Source organism: Salvelinus sp. IW2-2015, linkage group LG6.2, assembly GCF_002910315.2.
Source record: "Salvelinus sp. IW2-2015 linkage group LG6.2, ASM291031v2, whole genome shotgun sequence".
Taxonomy (NCBI): Eukaryota; Metazoa; Chordata; class Actinopteri; order Salmoniformes; family Salmonidae; genus Salvelinus; species Salvelinus sp. IW2-2015.
The window spans coordinates 11,683,969-11,705,950 of record NC_036846.1 but is presented as its reverse complement, the minus strand read 5'-3'; the positions used below and the strand labels follow the sequence as shown (position 1 = coordinate 11,705,950).

Below are 21,982 nucleotides of genomic sequence, written 5' to 3'. Positions count from 1 at the left end.
CAGTTTGGAAAGCAAATTCCTACTGCTGACTAATCTGTCTGTATTTCCTCCTAATATTGTACAATCTGTGTCACTTTATTGGCCTGAGCTATTGTTTGAATTTAAGACCAGATTGTTTTTAATTGATCTCAGTTTGTCAGTGTCAGAGTACACTGTTAGCTGTCCCCATCAGAGAACCCTTTTTGGTTCCAAGTAGAACCCTTTTGGGTTACGTGCAGGGTTCTGCTAATGTCTTTTCAAATAACATTTTATTTGTCACTTGCGCAGAATGCAACAACCTTACTGTGAAATGCTTACTTAAGAGCCCTTAACTGACAATGCAGAGTTTTAAAAAGTAAGTAAGAAAAATGTGCTAAATAAACTAAAGGACAAATAGTAACTCAATAAAATAACAATGACGAGGCTATATACAAGGGGTACTGGTACCGAGTCAATGTACACCTTAGTATAAAAATCCTATAGGATTCCAATAAATAAAATCCAATAGAAAATCCTATCAGATGATAATTGTTTTATCCTATAGGATATAATCCTACAGGATTTATTTTATAGGATTTTATCCTATATCCTACAGGATAAAATTCTATAGGAGTCCAATATGACTGGTTCCAAAATTTGATAGGATTTTTCTATTGGATTCTTATAGGCTCCTATAGGATACAATCCTATAGGGTAGAATCCTAATAGGACTGGTTCCAAACTCTGATCAGATTTTTCTACTAGGGATCTACCAGAAATCATGAAAACAGCGTTGACTTGTCTATAATAAGGCACATACACACTATATATAAAAAAGCATGTGGACACCCCTTGAAATTTGTGGATTCACACCCGTTGTACCCGTTGCTGAAAGATATATAAAATTGAGAGCTGAAACGTGAAGCGAGCACAAAAAGGGGGACCAACTCCATATTAATGCCCATGATTTTGGAATGAGATGTTTGACGAGCAGGTGTCCACATACTTTTGGTCAAGTAGTGTATTTAGCGATAACAAACAAGAATAAAYATTTCTCATCTGCTATAACAATAAAGTGACTCAGAAATGACATTAAAATGGCTACAACATAGCTAGCTAGCTAGTCAACTTACAGGCAAAATATGGCTAACAGTAGTTTCTTAGCTGGCAAAAACCAAGTGCATAAAATGCTGTACAATGACAAAAATATGACTTAAACATTGGCAACTATACTGTACTCACAGTTCTTGCATTCACACACAGTGAAGGATACAACAGTTAGAATAATAATGTTAGAAAACCGGAGATTCTCTGCACAGCCACAGGTGGCGAGCTGAACTTGGGAGTTAGACTAATTAAAACTGTGAGCTCGTGCTTGCTGTGACATCATCAGTCACTCTTAAAGGGACAGGTTTTCTTACAGGTGAGTAAAACAGAAATGCATAAAGAAGTATGCCCTTCCAGGCTCACCCATGGCTGCGCCCCTGCCCAGTCATGTGAAATCCATAGATTAGGGCATAATGCATTTATTTCAATCGACTGATTTCCTTGTATGAACTGTAACTCAGTAAAATGTTTGAAATTGTTGCATGTTGCATTTATATTTTTGTTCAGTATGTATGATAAGGGTCCCATGACAACTCCTTGTAATAAACAAATTGAACCTGGATGATTAATATGATTATGCGAATTCCCTTTTGGATTTCTGAAATATATCTTTTTCAGTCAAGGAGAAGGTTCACTTAATGCAGCAGAACATAGCCAAGGGGGCTGACAGGCTTAACCATTTTCTCTGAAAAAAGGGGTTATCCGGGTGGGCTGGGTGGGAGAGTGTTCGACACCTCTAAAGAAACACCCCTCCTCCTGGTCTCAGGGTAAGGGGCTGTTTTCAAGGCTGAGCCGGTGTTTCTACCATTGCCTCTCTATGCTTTCTGTTTCCTGACCACCTGCGCCTTCCTGCAAATATACTTATTCCTGCATACTGAGACCACCCTTTTCCCTCACCACCCCCTGTATTCTCCACTGTTGAGAGCAGGTTTTCAGCACTTGCCAGAGAGGCTCGCGATGGACAGCGCTGTGAAGAAGCACTGATCTCTCTCATAAATCAACGGCACGACTACTTGAATTAAATCTCTGCTGACAAGAGGTCTGAACACAGAGTAGAGAGGGAGAGAGAGAGAGAAAGAGAGAGACTTCTGTGGACTATCCCTCAGGCGACAACACACACAGAAACAGAGTTCTGAGCTTTTGTCACATCAGTTGCTCTACATCTAGAATAGCCCAGATGGAAGAAGATATGGATGAGGGGCAGACTCAGAAAGGTAAGRAAAGAGAAGTKTATTTTATATTCAGGTGGATGGATTGAGATTCCATTTGAGTGAAATCCTCCCCTAATTTATTTGTCTGTTGTCAGTGAAGTACTTATGCGGAAAGGTTTGAGAAAATATTTGGTTAATAATCTGGGTATAAAAGAGCATCTGTTTGGGTTGTTYCTTTGTCCATTGATTGTCTGCTTGACTAAAGTGTGTGTGTGTGTGGTGGTGTGGGTGTTGTCTGCTGTCGAAACAGTCAGAGGGGTGTGACCTGCCTCTGTGAGCGTTGACTGTGAAAGCACAGGGAGGATTGTCTTTGTTCACGGGTGTCTCGGTAAGGCTCTCCTATGCCTGTCGAGATGGCTCAGGGGAACATTGAAGACAAGAGACATCGAGCCAGTCCGCTTTCGCTAATAAAACCATTGTATCCAGAACATATGCATGTCCGGCTATTGTATTCAAATCAAAGCGCTTTCATGCTTAGAGCAGACATTTTTTTGACGCATGTGAAGATTCCTTTCTTGKGCATATGCATGCAGGGTATGTTATTTGCATTGTGCAAAGGGGTTGCCATTTAAAATGCAAATCCACCCCTTCACCAGTGTTGAAGAAGTGTAGGCTTGAGGCGAAAATAGTAGTCTATAAATACATTGATGTTTACAAGCGGTTGGTTTGAATGAGCCTTCTTCCATATTCATTTAAATGCTCACTGGATGAATGAAAATGCTGTCGTTCTCTCCACTCTGAGGTGTATTTCTCCCCCTCCACTCCTCCTCCTTCCTTCCTTCCTTCCTTTTCCCCTTCTTCCCAGGTTCTGTGCATGTGACAGGGCTTCGTATGTCTGTGCTTCTTTTCTTCCCTCCTTCCTGAAAACCAGTGCTTCACAGGCATGAGTGCTGTAACAGTTGCCATGGCACTGGCCAAGTCTGGTCATTATCCCTGCAGCCACTCTCTGCTCTCTGTTCTGTTCCTGCAGATGACATTTTGTTTACATAGTTTACATAGTGTCTGTGTGCGTGTGTTTGTGTGAGTGCGTGTTTGTGTGAGTGTCATGGATGGTCACTCGTTAAAAAAAAACTGCTATCTAGAACCTGAAAGTGTTTTTCTGCTGTCCCCATAGGAGAAGCCCATGAAAAACCCTTGTTTGTTCAAGGTAGAACCCTTTTGGTTCCAAGTAGAACCATGTTGGGTTCCATGTAAAACCCTTTCCACAGAGGGTTCTACATGGAACCMAAAATTATTCTACCTGGAACCAAAAAGTGTTTTTACCTGGAACCAAAAAGGGTTCTGCTATGGGGACAGCTGAATAATTGCATGTACTACAAAGTGATAGGCCTTTATTGTCTGGTAAGATGTTAAAACCATTGGTGGCTGCAATATAACATTGAATCAGGAATTCTGTTTTCACACTATGATCCATGATTCTTTGACACTAAGATGTCTCCAACCTGTGGGATGACTACCGGAAACTTCTTGATAGCAGTTTCGATTGAATACCCATCAGTCTCCATAATAGAGACTGATGGGTATTGTACTCGCTCTCTCTGTGTGAATTCTACATCCTGGAAGCCCAATCTGTCACATCATACAGWTGGCCATCTCCATCAATGTTCACCATACTGAAAGAGACTACCACCCAGACTGTGCATGCGTGTCTCTAGTACACCATGCCCATTCATTTGGGTGAAGGCCTTGTTAGTCTTCCTATAATACTTAGCCAAGCACTCTTTACACTACTAGCGCTGCGGCCCCACTGGCCCAAAAGTGGTTAACTGACACATCTCTTCTCTATCAAATTTGTAAAGTTATAAATAAAACAGGGTGCTAAAGCAGCTTGGCTGAGTGCTGCTCCACATTAACACTCTTCTTCTTTAGTGCTTCCTCTCTGAATCAACACACTGACTCTGAATCAACACACTGACTGATGAACTTCAGTTGCCTGGTCCCAGAACTGTTTGTGCTGTATAGCCAACTCCTATGGTTCTACAACATGCTCAACCATAACAATGATCATAGGAGTCGGATACAGCACAAACAGGCCTCTGACCAGGCTACTGAAGTTCAGCTAGGGACACTTAGAAGTCTAGTGCTTGAAACAAGATGATTTGACCCTCCTGTTTCCAATTATGAAGTCTGAATGCATGCATAGTGTAAATGCCATGTAGTAGGTTGGCCTACATGTTTCTAGGCCTGCTACAGTATGTGCAGTGTGTCTTKCCCACTAGCAAATAATGGACTTCTGGTTCTCTGTTGATATTTGCCATTTGGCTCCTCCATGCAAACCTTAGCCCTAAAACCACTCCCTAAACAGAAAAGGCATCAACCTCAAACAAACATCAAATTGCCCCAACATTTTCCTGACATTTCAATTATTGACACAAGGAAAATACATCACTTTACAAAGCTAGAGTAGCCATATTGAGGGGGACTTGGGTATGCTCTCACAGTATTACCCTCACAGTGAGGGAAAGGGAAAGGGTAAGTGGGATACATAGTTGTACAACTGAATGCATTCATCTGAAATGTGTCTTCCGCATTTAGTGAGGTAATGTGGTTTATGTTATTCATCTTTTAATAACAGTAATAAAATCCTCAGTGCAGCCATAAATACACCTATTATTTGGCAACGACCAAAATTATAACTATTTAATAATGATTCATAAACTACATATTATCTAATGATGATCTATAAACGACTTATATAACCACAACCCGTCATAAACAGTACTTATATTAATGTAACGTATTACCAAGTTATAGATTACACCTTACTGTTATATTTAAGGTTCTAAGTCTCTTGTCGCTTGTCGCTTGGTTGAGACAATTATTCACATGACCACTGTAAATTTACTGAGCTGAAAGGCTGGTTTAAGAGCACATGAAAGGGGAGATTTAACACCCTCCTGGGAGTTAGGGCAATTAATGACTTTGGGCCTCTGCCCTGAGGGCCTCTCAAATGGCTTTATAATGCTTATATTAAATGTTCAATGTGTTTTGTATGTTTTCTTAGATGACAAATTCATTTCAGTTTTAATTTCCGTGGAGTTGTGGAGATTATGTAATAATTTTTTTTATAACTTGTATGGTAACACTGCTCCTGTAGTATTATTTTTAGTCTGAGCTGAAGTCGTTGATCTTTAAGTTGTCAGGCCACCTAGCTTTAACCATGCATTATATATAAATCTGAGCAACTCTCAGGGAGAAGCAGCATCAAACAGTTATGCTTTTATCTAGTAGTTATATTATAATCTACAGTATGTGACCTCACTGTCATTTTGGGGTGACTGGTCACAATCTGACCCCCCACCTCAGAGAACCCTGAGTCCATGACATATTTAAGAGGACAAGCAGATGTAAGTGCTCTTTCTCTGGGCCATTCCTCCAGCAACTGTCCCCCTGTCACCTCCTATGAGGACATCCGTTATGTGTGGACCAGAGCTCTATAGATCGTCTGTAGCCCTGTTCTGGCATTAGGGGCTACCATGCAAAAATAGTACAAATGGAATGCACCTACTGTACAGAACATGACACTGTATGGTTTTCAGACACAACATGACTGTACATGCAAATTTAAAACTGTGCATTTTATACCTCTCAGGGCTGCTTTGTAAATCCTCAAAATAACAATAAACACCCCCAAATAGTTTGCATCACATTTAGTTTCACTGTTAACAAAGGGTTACAATATCTATTTAAGTTGTTTTTTGACAGGTATTTATCATCTTACTTTTGATCTTCTGTTATATTGCTACTAGTGTAACATATCTATTTTGGCTGTCAAATGGAAGAGGCTAAGCTTTTGTAGCAAGCAAAATCAACCAAATTGGATTCACAATCATCCCACAGCCTGAGGTGTATTGCATTATGATAGTGTCCATACCATAGAGATCTTATAATTCACTAGAGTGGCCTTTGGCATCCAGGTAACATGACAAAAAAATCATCCCTCTTGGTCAAGAAAACTTTCATTCTAGAAACTGGAATTGGAATTCTTGGAATCTATCAGATTATTACAAAAAACATGAATTCAAGTAGAGAAGCCATAATACAGGTTTTCCATATATTCATATATTCATATAGTCATATATTCAATGTCATGTAATAAAAGATACAATTTGCAAGTGCGCGAGAAGGGGTAATACAACCCATTGATCAAATAAAAGTAGACTATTTTACCCCATAAACTGGACATGTGTGTCAAGATGCAGCATAACAAATGTTGGGGGTGGGGGTGGGGGTACAGGGAAAGTGAACGCTGAGACACGTACTCTTCCGACATTCACCGACTGAAACATCCCCACTGCTTAGTGTAGGCTTATTTTCCCGTACTCCGCCCCCCATGGACGTCTCCAGGCCACCAGATCAAATGAACATTAATAAATGTGAAAATGTGCCTTGTGTACACCACAAGCCATTCTAACCAGAAACGAATTAGCTTTTCTCTTTGAATCTATCTCCTTCTCTCTCAATCTCTCCCTCTGTTTCCCTCCACCCCTTCTCCGTCTCTCGCTCCCCCTTCCCTGTTTTAATGAAACTAATGCCACTATAGATCTTGTGATTGTGCGGCTGATACTATATGTATTATTTTCTGAATGATCCTTAGGAGTGCTGTTGTCTTCAAGATGCATTATCAATGTTTTCTGAGAGGTGACCATTACATGATGGCAACCTCAACCTTTTAATGAGCCATTGGGTGCTGAGGGTGTGTGTGTGTGTGTGTGTGTGTGTGTGTGTGTGTGTGTGTGTGTGTGTGTGTGTGTGTGTCCCTTTTGCCTGTCGGACATGACGCTGACAGAGGGGAGAGTGGTGACCGTGGTAGTGAGGAGGGGGCATGGGAGGGGCCTGTCCTTTCTCTTTGTGTTAGAGAGAGAGAGACGCCTACTGTTGATTGGACTGGAGAGACATGTTTGGGGTCACAGCCGAATTACAGACTTTACTTTTTGAAGAGGGGCTGTTTGTGTGGAGTACAATTGAAGGTGGAGCTGGAGCCTGTCTCTTGATTCTGCATTTATTGGCAGTTTAGAGATAATCCACATGTAGCCATATTTTCACATACTGTAGTGATTGCAAGTAATATTTAATGGCCCCCTAATTTGAAAGTTTCATATGAATAAAGTTCAAGAACAAAGTGTGGTCATCATGAGATATAATAGACTATGTCATTGTTGACCATTAGCCACTTTTAGAGGAATGCTTTACTAATGCCAATCGGTAAAAACAACAGTTAATTTAACTTTTATGTTATGCTCGTCTCCAAGAACAATTGTAGCCTGGTTTCAGATCTGTTTGTGCTATCATGACAGCTCCTTGTCATCTTAGTCATGATGACACAAACAGACTGGTGCCCAGGCTAGAAAAACTGGTCTTGTTGTTAAATAAGTTGCTAGAGAGAGTGAATGTTCCCTTTCATAACATATACCCACTTAAACTGACACTGGGCCAGTTGATACCCAACAAGTTCCACAACACACTCAACCCTATTCCACTGTGAACATGATCAATTGGAACCCCAGTGGCAGCTCATTAAACAGGCATCTTTCTCATCCCAGGTAATGTAACAGTAAAGCAGCTGCCATAAATAATGGATGGAAGTGGCTGGCGCTGTGCTGTTACTGTGCTGCTGGTGCTAAATTATGGATCAAGCATCCAGTGGCTCTTTCAGTCAATTCACACTAGTTGTCATTTTCACTAGCATAGCGCCAACACTCAGCCAGATTGAGTCAGGAAAATCTCAAGTGCAATGTAAGTCTGTGAAAAGGCTGRTAATTAGACTTATGATGGGAGGAGTAGCTGTTGTTTTCCAGTGGAGAATTGTTGAACTTGTCTGAAAACAATAGTGCCATGCAAATGTATGATTATAACCATATCTGGTTCCCAATGAATCCTTAAGAYTTCATATGTATAACATTAAATGACAATATGGCCACCAGTACTACCGCCCAATGYCGTTGCAATGAAGAACCATGTGAGTTTTTAACAATTCTAATATTGTCAAATATTTCAATTTTTTCCCCAAACTTTTTATAATGATTCATGAAGTACACAAAACATTTTCAAAACGCACCAGTGGTGGTCGGTGCAGTTTAAGATGAGGGAGGAAGATAATTTTTTGAATCAGCATGGCCTTATTTCTATWACAGCATATTGGATAACTGTCCTTCATATTCCATTCACCCAGCTCAATGTAACATCGACAGGTTTAGATTACCACATGATACTCACATTTTCCCAATACCCATCATGAGGTCTATGAATGAAAGTTTACAACATAGGTGCATAGGTCTTGCWAATTTTTTTGTAATCAACGTGACAGACAGTAACGCATTCAATACCGCCTTGCACACTCTTGCCTGCATCTAGCTGATCTAGGGTGTTATCATTAGTTCAACAGTTGCTAACGAGTATTCTACTGGACAAATTCAGGTATGTTTATCCCCGTTTTGTTCCGTTTGCTTCCGTTTAAGAAAAGTTTTTCAACAGAATCAACGGAATGAATACACCTCTGATCACACGAAAACACAGTTCACTTTCATAGTAGCCACATACAAACAGCATGATCGCTTTGTTTGTTGTATAATTCCTTCTTGCATCTASGCACTATCCTCCTCTCACCTTTTCCCCTTCGCTTGTGGATGTCAGTGCACAACACATCATCTGTCTGTGACCAGGCAAAAATAACCGCTAAACTCTACACACAGCCTACATCGTTGTCACCATATTAGCTAACGTCATAGTCAACATAGCTAATAGAACCCGCTACAATCATGCAGTACAGTGTACAGTCAGCAAGCAGTTTAGTAGTTACACTTGTAGGCCAAGGTGGCAATAAATTAATAAAACCAAAAGCTTACCTTGACTTGGAAGAGTTCCAGTGTTGGACAGCCATAGCCAGCTAGCTAACATACGATCCCTCTCTGTTTGAGTCAGGTGTTTGAATAKGCTAAACTATCTAGCTGCATTTGCTAGCTAAGTAAGTGAAAGTGAAAAAAATACAAGGAAATATAGCTATCTCTCTCTCTTCCTCACTCTCTGGCTTCTCCTTCATTTTWAAAATTAATTTGTTCAAAACTGTTCAACTATTGTCTTTCTCTCTCTTTGAGTCAACTACTCACCACATGTTATGTACTGCAGTGCTAGCTAGCTGTAGCTGATGCTTTCAGTACTAGATTCATTCTCTGATCCTTTGATTGGGTGGACAACATGTCAGTTCATGCTGCAGGAGTTCTGATAGGTTGGAGGACGTCCTCCGGAAGTTGTCATAATTACTGTATAAGTTTATGGAAGGGGGTGAGAACCATGAGCCTCCTCGGTTTTGTATTGAAGTCAATGTACCCAGAGGAGGACGGAAACTAGCTGTCCTCCAGCTTTTTCCCATTCTTCTCTACAGATCCTCTCAAGCTCTGTCAGGTTGGATGGGGAGTGTCGTTGCACAGCTTTTTTCAGGTCTTTCCAGAGATGTTTGAACAGGTTCAAATCCGGGCTCTGGCTGGGCCACTCAAAGACATTTGGAGACTTGTCCCGAAGCCACTCCTGCGTTGTCTTGACTGTGTGCTTAGGGTCGTTGTCCTGTTGGAAGGTGAACCTTCACCTCAGTTTGAGGYCCTGAGCGCTCAGAGTGCTCTAGTGGAGGTTTTCATCAAGGATCTTCCTGTACTTTGCTTCGTTCATATTTTCCTCGACCCTGACTAGTCTCCCAGTCCCAGTCACATAGCAGCACACACCCGTAGCACGTGCTCCAGCAGGTATACCTCACTGGTCATCCCCAAAGCCAACTCCTCCTTTGGCCGCCTTTCCTTCCAGTTCTCAGCTGCCAATGACTGGAATGAATTGCAAAAATCACTGAAGCTGGAGTCTTATATCTCCCTCATTAACTTTAAGCATCAGCTGTCAGAGCAGTTTACCGATCATTGCACCTGTACACAGCCCACCCAACTAGCCCACCCAACTACGTCATCCCCATATTGTTATATWTTTTTTTTCTCCTTTGCATCCCAGTATCTTTACTTGCACATTCATCTTCTGCACATCTATCACTCAAGTGTTAATTGCTATATTGTAATTATTTCGCCACTATGGCCTATGTATTGTCTTACCTCCCTAATCTTACTACATTTGCACACACTGTATATAGATTTTTCTATTGTGTTATTGACTGTACGATTGTTTATCCCATGTGTTTTCTTTGTCACACTGCTTTGCTTTATCTTGTCCAGGTCGCAGTTGTAAATGAGAACTTGTTCTCAACTGGCCTACCTGTTTAAATAAAGATGAAATTTAAAAAAAATATATATAGAGTTCCATGTAGCCATGGCTCTATGTAGTACTGTGCGCCTTTCATAGTCTGTTCTTGACTTGGGGATTGGGAAGACACATTTGGTGGCATGCCTTGTGGGGTATGCGTGGGTGTCCAAGCTGTGTGCTAGTAGTTTAAACAGGCACATCTGTACATTTAGCATGTCAGCACTTCTTACAAAAACAAGTAGTGATGAAGTCRATCTCTCCTCCACTTTGAGCCATGAGAGATGTACATGCATATTATTATTGTTAGCTCTCTGTTTACATTTAACCTCTCTGGGATATGTGGGACGGTAGCGTCCTACTTGGCCAATAGCCAGGGAAAATGTAGAGCGCCAAATTCAAAAACATTATATAAAATCAAACTTTCATTAAATCACACATGTAAGATACCAAATTAAAGCTACACTCGTTGTGAATCCAGCCAACGTGTCAGATTTCAAAAAGGCGTTTCGGCGAAAGCATAAGATGCTATTATCTGATGATAGCACAACAGTAAACAAAGAGAGTGTAGCATATTTCAACCCTGCAAGCACGACACAAAACGCAGAAATAAAATATAAATCATGCCTTACCTTTGATGAGATTCTTTTGTTGGCACTCCAATATGTCCCATAAACTTCACAAATGGTCCTTTTGTTYGATTAATTCCGTCCATATATATCCAAATTGTCCATTTATTTGGCGCGTTTGATCCAGAAAAAAACAGCTTCCAATTTGMGCATTGTCACTAAAAAATATCTAAAAAATGATCTCTAAACTTTGCCAAAACATTTCAAACTACTTTTGTAATACAACTTAAGGTATTTGTAAACGTTAATAATCGATCAAATTGAAGACGGGTCTATCTGTTTTCAATACAGGAGATCAACAAACTAACGCTACTTTTCTAGTCTTGCGCAACTCTCAAACAGTACACATGACGTTACACTGTTTCCAGATGGCCTTACTTCTTCATTGCACAAAGGAATAATCTCAACCTATTTCCAAAGACTGGTGACTTCCAGTGGAAGCGGTAGGAACTGAAAACAGGGTGATTAGAAATCCAATATCCCAAAGAAAACTCATTGAACAGACAGTGACCTAAAAAAAAAAAAAGAATGGTTAGTCCTCGGGGTTTTGCCTGCTACATAAGTTATTTTATACTTACAGACATGATTCAAACAGTTTTAGAAACTTCAGAGTGTTTTCTATCCAAATCTACTAATAATATGCATATCTTATATTCTGGGGAGTAGAAGGAAGTTGAAATTGGGCACGCTATTTATCCAAAAGTGAAAATGCTGCCCCCTATCCTAGAGAAGTTAAGGGCCAGCCGTGCTGCCCTGTTCTGAGCCAATTGTAATTTTCCGAGGTCCGTCTTTGTGGCACCTAACTACACGACTGAAGTCGTATCATCGTGTTTTGACCATGACAGTTTACAATCCAGGGTTACTCCAAGCAGTTTAGTCACCTCAACTTGCTAAATTTCCACATTATTTTTTACAAGATTTAATTGAGGTTTAGGGTTTAATTCATGATTTGTCCCAAATACAATGCTTTTAGTTTTTGAAATATTTAGGACAAAATTATTCCTTGCCACCCATTCTGAAACTAACTGCAGCTCTTTGTTAAGTGTTGCAGTCATTTCACTAACTGTAGGAGATGACGTGTATAGTGTTGAGTCATCCGCATACATAGACACATTAACTTTACGCAAAGCCAGTGACATGTCATTAGTAAAGATTGAAAAAAGTAAGGGGCCTAGACAGCTGCCCTGGGGAATTCCTGAATCTACTTGGATTATGTTGGAGAGGCTTCCATTAGAGAACACCCTCTGTGTTCTGTTAGACATGTAACTCTTTATCCACAGTATAGCAGGTGGTGTAAAGCTATAACACATACATTTTTCCATCAGCAGACTATGATCGATAATGTCAAAAGCCGCATTGAAGTCTAACAAAACAGTTCCCACAATCTTTTTATCATCAATTTCTCTGAGCCAATCATCAGTCATTTGTGTAAGTGCCGTGCTTGTTGAATGCCCTTCCCTATAACCGTGCTGAAAGTCTGTTGTCAATTTGTTTACAGTAAAATAGTATTGTATCTGATCAAACACAATTTTTCCCAAAAGTTTACTAAGGGTTGGTAACCGGCTGATTGGTCAGCTATTTGAGCTATTCTTGGGTAGCATAATTACTTTTGCTTCCCTCCAAGTCTGAGTACACACACTTTCCAGTAGGCTTAGATTGAAAATATGGCAAATAGGAGTGGCAATATCGTCCGCTATTATTCTCAGTAATTTTCCATCCTAGTTGTCAGACCCCGGTGCCTTGTCATTGTTGATAGACCCCCCCAAAAAAATCACCAATAGCGTCCCTCCACAAAAACCCATAATCAATAAAAAACACAATTATTTTTGCAGCCTCTCCTTGCTCTGTGCTCTTGCTCTTGCTCTGTGTTCACCTCGATCACACCCATATCCATCACGAATGCCATGGCAACTCTATCCCACTATAGCTTTAGTCTTCATCGTCAGGTTCCAGGCATTTTATATCAGCTTTAATATTGTAGATAGATTGTGGCTTCCATCAAGTAATTKTCTGCATCATTTCCAATACCCCATATATTTTGGGGGTAAATATATACATATATATTTTTTAAATATATTTTCCTAATTTATTATTTCAATGTGCTATGAGATAGCAATTGCTTTGTAATAATAATTAGACACAAATTTCATAATATACCTCAAATAAATGGGTCCTCCATTTAGCAGTCATACTGTATCTAAATAATGCATAGGTATGTCTTATAAAACCTTCATAATGAACATGACACTTTTTGTCACCCATTCCCACTGAAATGTACAAGAGCCCCACAAATGGAAATATCATAGCTGGGAAACGATGGGAATCGGGCTTGATGACATGACGACACTGGTGGTGGATTACTTCTGGAGAAAGGCTAGGATGAGGAAAACACATGATTTCACATGTGGAAAATCACATGATTTTGTGAAAATGTGAAATCATGTGAAAATGTGTTTTTGGAACACTTCACGTGATCGGATGTTTTCAAATTTATAGTTTCATGTTATGTTGCTTTATATGTTGTCAAAGTTATCACAATAACTTAACAKAAGATCACGTGTGATCACATGTGTTTTTGGAACACTTAACATGTGTTCACATGTGAAATTCATGTGTTTTTTCAATAAAGGATCCCCAACCTAGCAGGCTGAGGCGGAGGTAGATAGCTAGCTTACTTGCTATTCCAGTCACAATCTGTATAGAAACAGATGCAGAGTGTGGAGGAGGGAGGAGGAAGAGGGCTATTGCTTTCGCAATGCAGTGCGACGGATAATCAACACGAGGCGTGATAGAGGAGATGGCAAATAAATGACTGCTTGGCTGCGATGAGGGAGATGTCATTGATTGGTATCTCTGAGAATTACAAATAAAATAGTCAGCTCGGTTTTTCAGACTTTTTTTTGTTGAATGGGAAACATGAGCGTTGATTGAATGGGGAAGAATTAATCAATGGTTCTAATGGTGATGTAGAGGCATTGGAGGAACATCTCCAGTCGTATGAGCGTGAAATTACATTTCATTAGTGCTTCGCATTGATTTGGGGAGCATATTTCAGAGTGCACTGCGAGGAGAGGAAATACTATTTGACTCAATAACAGCTCATATCTGGCCATGAAAAAGAGTGGGGTTCACTAATGAAATTGGAATGGGACAAACCTGATGCGTATGACATTAGTCTGAAACAAAGTTGTGTATGACATCCATTTGTAGAGTATGTTGGCATAGCAGCCGTTAGGATGAAGGATCAATCAATCAATTTTATTTTATATAGCCCTTCGTACATCAGCTAATATCTCGAAGTGCTGTACAGACACCCAGCCTAAAACCCCAAACAGCTAGTAATGCAGGTGTAGAAGCARGTGTAGATGAACTCACTGTCCAGACTGCTTCCCTCAAACACATACACAAACCCTAACATACAGTAACACTTCCATGGGATTGTGATGCTGTTATAATATGGTCACAGCATTTTGTAGAAACACACCAATCCAGTCAAATACACCCAGACATCCCGCCCACAGACACTTAGACTGAGGCACAGTCTCACACACGCACACAGACAGACAGACACACACACACACACTTCTCATAACATGTTATTATTCACCCTGATCCCTGTCCGATGTGTGGCCAAACAGAGTGGATGCCCGGGACGCCTATGGGTTAGAGTTCACTTAGGGCTCAGGCTGAAAGGGTCATCCACACCAGGGCTCTGCTGGGTTCAGTAGGGTTTAAGTTGGGTTCACCTCATTCCTCATACTGGAATATCTGTAGCAAAGAGGGGAGTCACTCTCTCACTGCTTCACCTCCGACTGCATTTAACCACCAGTGTGTAGAGGATGACCACTGTATGTGAAATACCATACGGTACCATATTGTTCTTAGGTGAAGGCTGCTGTGTCAAAACCTCATAAAGTGCAATCACATAATATCAATTTTTAGAAACAGTTACCATGTTGATTATGGTACCTACTACTATGATTGCTATGCACCTCATGCAACAACATCATGTTAGTGGTTGTGGTGGTGATATAAAGGCCTTGTACTGACCACAGCTTAGTCTGATTGATTCCTCTCAAGATATCTTCCAGCATTCTCAACCAGTACTTTCAATCCAGTGTTTCTCCCTCTGTTGTCCTGTGATTTACTGTATATAGTGAACATTCCCTCCTGTCTTTCATGAAGTCTGACCTTCTCTGTCTCTCTTCTCTCTGTGTGCTCAGGATGCCTGGAGTGCTGCATCAAATGCCTGGGCGGCATCCCGTACCCGTCGCTTATCGCTACCATCCTGTTGTACGCCGGGGTGGCGCTGTTCTGCGGCTGCGGGCACGAGGCCCTCTCTGGGACCGTCACCATCCTGCAGAACTACTTTGAGGTGGTCAGAGGACCCGTGGATTCCCTTGACGTGTTCACCATGTGAGCAGGCTACACACCTATGACCTAAACTGGAAACATTGAAGATACACTGTTGTGTATCACCTGAAAGTTATCCCTATACCGAGTAGCTCTCTGTACTTTAGAAGAACCTGCATTGCAGATGGGCTAGATAAGACCAACATTGTATCCTGGTGAAAGAACACTGTCTCGATTTAAATTGGGTTTCAAATGAGTCACTTGTATAGTTACTGTGTAAATACACTATTCAATGTAACTTGATAAGTTTGACCAAACAGAGTTACAGAGCATGTAAAAATGTGTTTTTAATGCACAATAACAATTAAACAACAATGTAATAACTGTACATTACAGTTGTTTCCACACACTTTTCACTTTTTCCATCTAGGATTGACATCATTAAGTATGTGATCTATGGCATCGCCTCAGCGTTCTTTGTCTACGGCATTCTGTTGATGGTGGAGGGCTTCTTTACCAGCGGAGCCATTAAGGACCTTTATGGAGACTTCAAGATCACCACCTGTGGACGTTGCGTCAGTGCTTGGGTAAGGGGTAATTAATCACTGAATGATGAGGTTTAGTGATCTTCAAGAGTAGCTGGTAACGTTTTCTATGAACGACCTGTGTGTAATGCAATGGTCCTAAGGGACAAAGTAGCTTTTAAAATGGCAGTGCAATCAATCACAATATTGTAGCTAAAATGTGATAATTCTGTGTAAAGGGCAGAATTTAGGCCTCTCACCGAGTACCCCCATCCGTTCCACTTTCTATACTGGCACAACTGTTTCACGTGGCCAATCATCAAGTTTAAGTGGAATTAAGTGTGCTAGTACTGGAATAGATCAAAAAGTGGAATGTGGGGTATGTGAGGAGACATTTGGGAAACACTGATATAGACTCAGTCACAATAAATCCTGATGGGAAATACTAACAGCTCTTAATGATGTTCCTAATTCACTTGACGCGAGGTATACCTGGAATCTGGAATCTACTGAGTCTCCGCTATCCTATGTCTTAGTTCATCATGCTGACGTACATCTTCATGCTGGCTTGGCTCGGGGTGACTGCGTTCACCTCCCTCCCTGTCTTCATCTACTTCAACATCTGGACCATTTGCCAAAACGCCACCATCCTGGAGGGAGTCACTCTGTGCCTGGACCCGCGCCAGTATGGTAAGGATTCATGACATACAGTAGTTGGGTTTACTGCTTCTCTGTGGGTAGTTTCAAACATATTACCCATGAATGTTACATCTGTGGTATAAATATTAGATCAATCAAAACTAATATGAAAATGTCGGAATGGCCTATTGAAATGTTCTCTCTTTTCAGGTATTGTGCCAGTTGGGGAGGGGAAGACTGTATGTACTGGATCTGATAAGTTCTACAAAATGTGTGAATCAAATGAGGTAGGTGATACAAATAACTTAACTACAAATACATCAAATGTGAATGACATATGTTTAATAAATGATGTGATACTTGGTTTCAAAGTTTCAAAGTTCAAAAGCTTTTGCAAAATGAACATTTACGTGCAACATCGATGAAGGTTTTAAATAATGCATATAATAAAATGTGTGTGGGTCTTTTACAGGTTCACTAGGGTTTTTATGGGGAAGCCTGACTCATTTTTCCCTTTCCTTTGTCTTTGATACAGCTGGACATGACGTTCCACCTGTTCGTTTGTTCCCTGGCTGGTGCTGGAGCTGCTGTCATTGCTATGGTGAGACACAAAAACCTATTACTTTTCTATCTCTGTTGATATAGCTCATATTACAGCTTTGATTTATATCCATTTGAGGGCAATGGATATATGGACCATGTAATCTGTATATGAACGGCTGAGATCTGTGCAGGTCGCTGTATGTTCCTCATGTGACAAAATAGGAACCAGACATGTCAGTGATTTCCCCCTGCACTAGTTTTATTCAACTAGTCCATAGGCAAARAAATGTAATACAAGGTTCTGATTTGACATGGCCATTTTGAAAATGACAGTAATAGGTCAAATACAAGTGGTAACGGGGTAAACCAAATGTTGTGTTTTAATGGGCTCAGTTGATTTCTGTAGCTGAAATCTCTGTTTTTCTGCAAGTCTATGGGAATGGCTGGGGAGGCAGTATTTTGGCGCAGTGGAGAGACAAGGTTTTTCTTTGGCTCAGAGATGCTAGGCATTTCACAGCGTTGTCATGGAAACTGGGAGAAGAAAGGCCCAGAGCTTGTTGAAAACATCTCTCAGTAATTTGTGAGGAGCCATTTTCTAAGAAAGAGAATGTGGTCATCGTTAGTCAAAGATGATGGTGCAAATTGCAGTGAGACATTGCCTCCCATTTTAACAAAACAAATGGCTAGGAAACAGTGGTGGTACGCGACAGACACCCACCAACACAAGGGTGGCAGTAAAAAAAGGAAACTACAATGTTAAAAAAGAATCAATGCATGTCTGACTTCTATCTCATGATGAACTGAAAATGGGTTAATGCAGTAAAAAATGCATGGTCCTTCCATTTTATCTGATTATATAACTGATTACTAAAACAAATGATTAACTATCAACATCAAATACGAGATGAGATGTTCAACGAAATGGATGCAGTATTTTCACTATTCCAAGTCCTCGCAGCTGAGACTGCAGCTTTTGTTGAAATCCTTAAGAGACCAGTAATTTGGTCTTTGTGTAAATTCAAATCTATTAGCTTCTTATATTGATCTGATTCAGTGTGAAAGGTGTGGCAAAGTAACAACCACAGGCATTTAAGCAAAATACATTCACAATGGCTGTGCGTCTCTATGAGTCTTTTCTGCAGTTGAAACCCTGGGTACTACCGACTGCTTCTACTGTACTGCCGCCTGCTGGCATATCAGTGAAATACACCCTTGTGAATTGAAAATAAAAAATTCGAAATTTGAGACATTGTTTTTCAGCCCTAGAATACTTAATTTGACTCATTTTCCAGGTTTAATTCAAGCTGTGGGCCTCAATAATAGCACTTTAAAATTCTGCAGATGATGTCATGATGTTAAAAATCCATAGAGATCCTATTAAATTACTATTATTCTAATTCCTATTTCTATGTTCTCCATTAAGACAGTATCATGAAATCTGTAGTGATAATACAATATATAAATATGGTACACTTTCTTCCATTTCCTGACAGGCATTCATCTTTCCCTGATGGATGTCAGTGGAAAAGTGAAAGACCAATCATTTGTGGTGTGTTTGATTTTTCTCCCTGACTGAACTTGTGGGTGACTCATCTCTGTTAGATCCACTACCTGATGGTGCTGTCAGCCAACTGGGCCTACGTAAAGGATGCGTGCAGGATGCAGAAGTACGAGGACACCAAGTCCAAGGAGGAGCAGGAGCTCCACGACATCCACTCCACCCGCTCCAAGGAGCGTCTCAACGCCTACACATAAGGCCAGCGTGATGCCTGGCCCTGCCACCCTGCCCCTCCATCTCCACCATCCCCTTTAAAGAGGGGGGTGGGTGGCGCCCGGGGTCCTCGCCACCGCTGATGTCACTGGTGCGTCATATGACAAAGTGGTCCAGGGGACCCTCACAACCCCTCCAAACAGCATTTCAGATGATGAGCCCTATTACCTCTCTTATGGACTGTATTATGATTATGATGATGATTATTAGTATTACCTGTATTATTATGGCTTTTATAGTAGTTAGTAGTTCAGTACGTAGTAGAATTGGAAGTATTTTTCATTTACTTTTTTACTTTGGAGAATTTCTTTGGATTTTTATGAGTTTGTAGTTTTATCAAGTGTCCCCCCTTTATAATTTATTTCTATTCATTTTTTAGGTGGTCAGTTAGGGCTTAAAGGGTTTGAAGCACATTTCTCATGTTTGTGTGTCTGTATAGATCTCATTTTAAAGCACTATGTACATGGATGGGTGATCGGTGTTGAAGACTACAATATTTTCAATCACACAGGGGAACTTTTAAAGCTTCTGAAGCCTTTAAATACCAGTAATGCCAGGGATCTAAATAATAACTTTGAAGTGAAAAGCTTTTTTTTCTACCTGCGGTTACACAATAGCATTACCAAATTATAATAATACAAAAACATGATTTACTAGATGTGCCAACCCACTGGGCACAGATGTCAATTAAACGTCTATTCCACATTGGTTCAATGTAATTTCATTGAAATGACGTGGAAACAACATTGATTTAACCAATGTGTGCCCAGCGGGAAGCCTGTTAAACAGGAAACACTTAGGTCATTATCAAAGAAGAAATTAGTTGCCAATATGATAAACAATGGATTATTTTATTACAATATGAGGCATCTTGCCAATTTAAAGCTATGTATCTAAGGACTGTGAATGATTCCATCGTCTTTAATCATATGCCACACAAGCACACGGACACATGTTCTCATACCCCCATTTTTATTTCATAAAGTGTAACTTAATAAATACAAGTATGAAAGTTTTTGCAGATTTCTGCACTGCATATATTGAGATATAAATGCATACTTTGGTCCTAGATGTTAAGCACTTCAAATTCAGGACAATTCATAAGAGAATAAAAATAAGTTACTGTGGTTTAATTCGCTATGAATCCCAGTCTTTCAAAAATATTGACGCAAAAAAAGTATTTCATGTAAAACTGAACTTTTTGTTGGATTTATCAGACTTAAGAAAAGTGTATGTCACAGTAAGTTATTTTATTTATGACAGTAAAAGTTGGATTGTATTGCTTACACATCATTATGCCATAGGACTCTGAAGGTGGCCTACCATTTCATTGCCTGGCAATATTTGTTTTGTCAGTATTTCTAAGAGCTAGTTTTGTGCACTTATTTGAACATTTCTGTGCTCTCTCTAGGTGTAAGTGCATTGGTGTTCAACTCAGAGTTGGATAACTGTACTGTTAGGTAAAAACTGTGAAATTAGATGTTTTTTGTGGCATGGACAATTTTGTTTAACACTTTGCCTGTCTTGCTGGGTCAACCTTTTGTTTACATGTGCAGTACTAAACCCCCCATGGTAACAGCATTATGCTACTGATATTAGACGGTAGTGTTTGAGTTGTGTCTGTTTAGTTTGTGATGAGCTTTCAACCATGTCTTGAACTGACTATTGTACCAACGTTGCTTATTCAGTAAATGACCTGACAATGTTTTCAGCTTTCTCCTCGTATTAGTCTTTTGTACTTTCACAAAGAATGCTTACTTATGTGATAATGACCTCGAAGCCGGTGTTACTGGTGGTGTTATCGGAGGATATACCTGTGTTTTCTGTTTGTCTGTTGCCAGTTCGTCTTGTTTGTCAAGCTTACCAGCGTTTGTCCTGTCAGCTCCTGTCTTTTAGCCAGTGTTATCGGAGGATATATTGGCACGGGTGTTTTTAGGCCCGAGACGAAGTCGGCAAACCGTCCCAAAATATCCTCCAAACACCGGCTTCAAGGGCATTATCACTTTTATACAACGGGTTACCAACATATTCAACTTATGTTTGACATATTTTAATCTAAAAATATATTTTTATAAATTTATTCCTACTATTTCATCCTTCCACAATATATAGTCCCGACACAAATCTAAGGTTGCTAGAGACACGACCCAGTTGTTCAGTTTTTTTGTTCTGTTTCTGTGGACGCGACCCAGTCGTTCGTTCTAAATGTTACATAGTAACATTCTCTTAATTGAATCTGTTTTGTACATACGTGTGCTAACAGTTGAAGTGTCTTTTCTGGCATGTAGGATCAAAATTTGCTTGCATAAATAAAAATCACTGTATTCCCTGTGAAACACTCCGCAGTGTTCTTATTACAATAACTGCTCCTTTAAGTACAGTTTAACAAGTATTTTCATTTCCAATGACCAATTGGGTTGGGGTAAGAGTTAGGGTTACTGCAGTAAGTACAGTGTAACATTGAGTAATTACAACAGAAAATAGTGTGTAYAGGTAACTGCCAAAATAAAAGAAACACTTGAGTAAATGAGGGATACTATCAGGAATCAAGGTAAGACCCAAGTGCAGACTGTGTGAAGTAACAATGTTTATTGTAACCACAGGGGCAGGCAAACGACAGGTCAAGGCAGGCAGGGTTCGATAATCCAGAGTAGAGGCCAAGGTACAGGATGGCAGGAAGGCTCAGGGTCAGGCAGAGGTCGGTAATCCAGAGTAGGAGCGAAGGTACAGGACGGCAGGCAGGGTCAGAGACAGGCAGTGGTCAGGCAGGCGGGTACAGGGTCAGGACAGGCAAAGGTCAAAACCAGAAGGATGAGAAAAAGAGAGGCTGGGAAAAGACAGGAGCTGACAGGACAAACGCTGGTAAGCTTGACAAACAAGACGAACTGGCAACAGACAAACAGAAAACACAGGTATAAGTACACAGGGGATAATGGGGAAGATGGGCGACACCTGGAGGGGGGTGGAGACGAGCACAAAGATCGGTGAAACAGATCAGGGCATGACAGGATACAA

The 21,982-nt window shown here is 40.4% G+C and overlaps 1 protein-coding gene across 1 annotated transcript; it reads left to right on the top strand.

The window, feature by feature from the left end:
• The first annotated feature begins 1,826 nt into the window (after positions 1 to 1,826).
• On the top strand, positions 1,827 to 19,697 carry LOC111965828 (proteolipid protein DM beta-like). Its single transcript, XM_023990163.2, has 7 exons — positions 1,827 to 2,279; positions 15,361 to 15,553; positions 15,921 to 16,077; positions 16,551 to 16,704; positions 16,864 to 16,940; positions 17,189 to 17,254; positions 18,799 to 19,697. The coding sequence occupies exons 1-7, from the start codon at positions 2,243 to 2,245 to the stop codon at positions 18,949 to 18,951; spliced, it is 837 nt and encodes a 278-aa protein (XP_023845931.1). The 5' UTR covers positions 1,827 to 2,242; the 3' UTR covers positions 18,952 to 19,697.
• Positions 19,698 to 21,982: the final 2,285 nt, after the last annotated feature.

What these genes read in the sequence shown, in the direction of transcription:
- LOC111965828 (XM_023990163.2), top strand. Translation starts at nt 2,243, where the DNA reads ATGGAAGAAGATATGGATGAGGGGCAGACTCAGAAAG. An exon ending in TCCCTTGACGTGTTCACCAT is followed by an intron (nt 15,554 to 15,920) that starts GTGAGCAGGCTA and finishes TTTTCCATCTAG; the next exon opens with GATTGACATCATTAAGTATG. An exon ending in GACGTTGCGTCAGTGCTTGG is followed by an intron (nt 16,078 to 16,550) that starts GTAAGGGGTAAT and finishes CCTATGTCTTAG; the next exon opens with TTCATCATGCTGACGTACAT.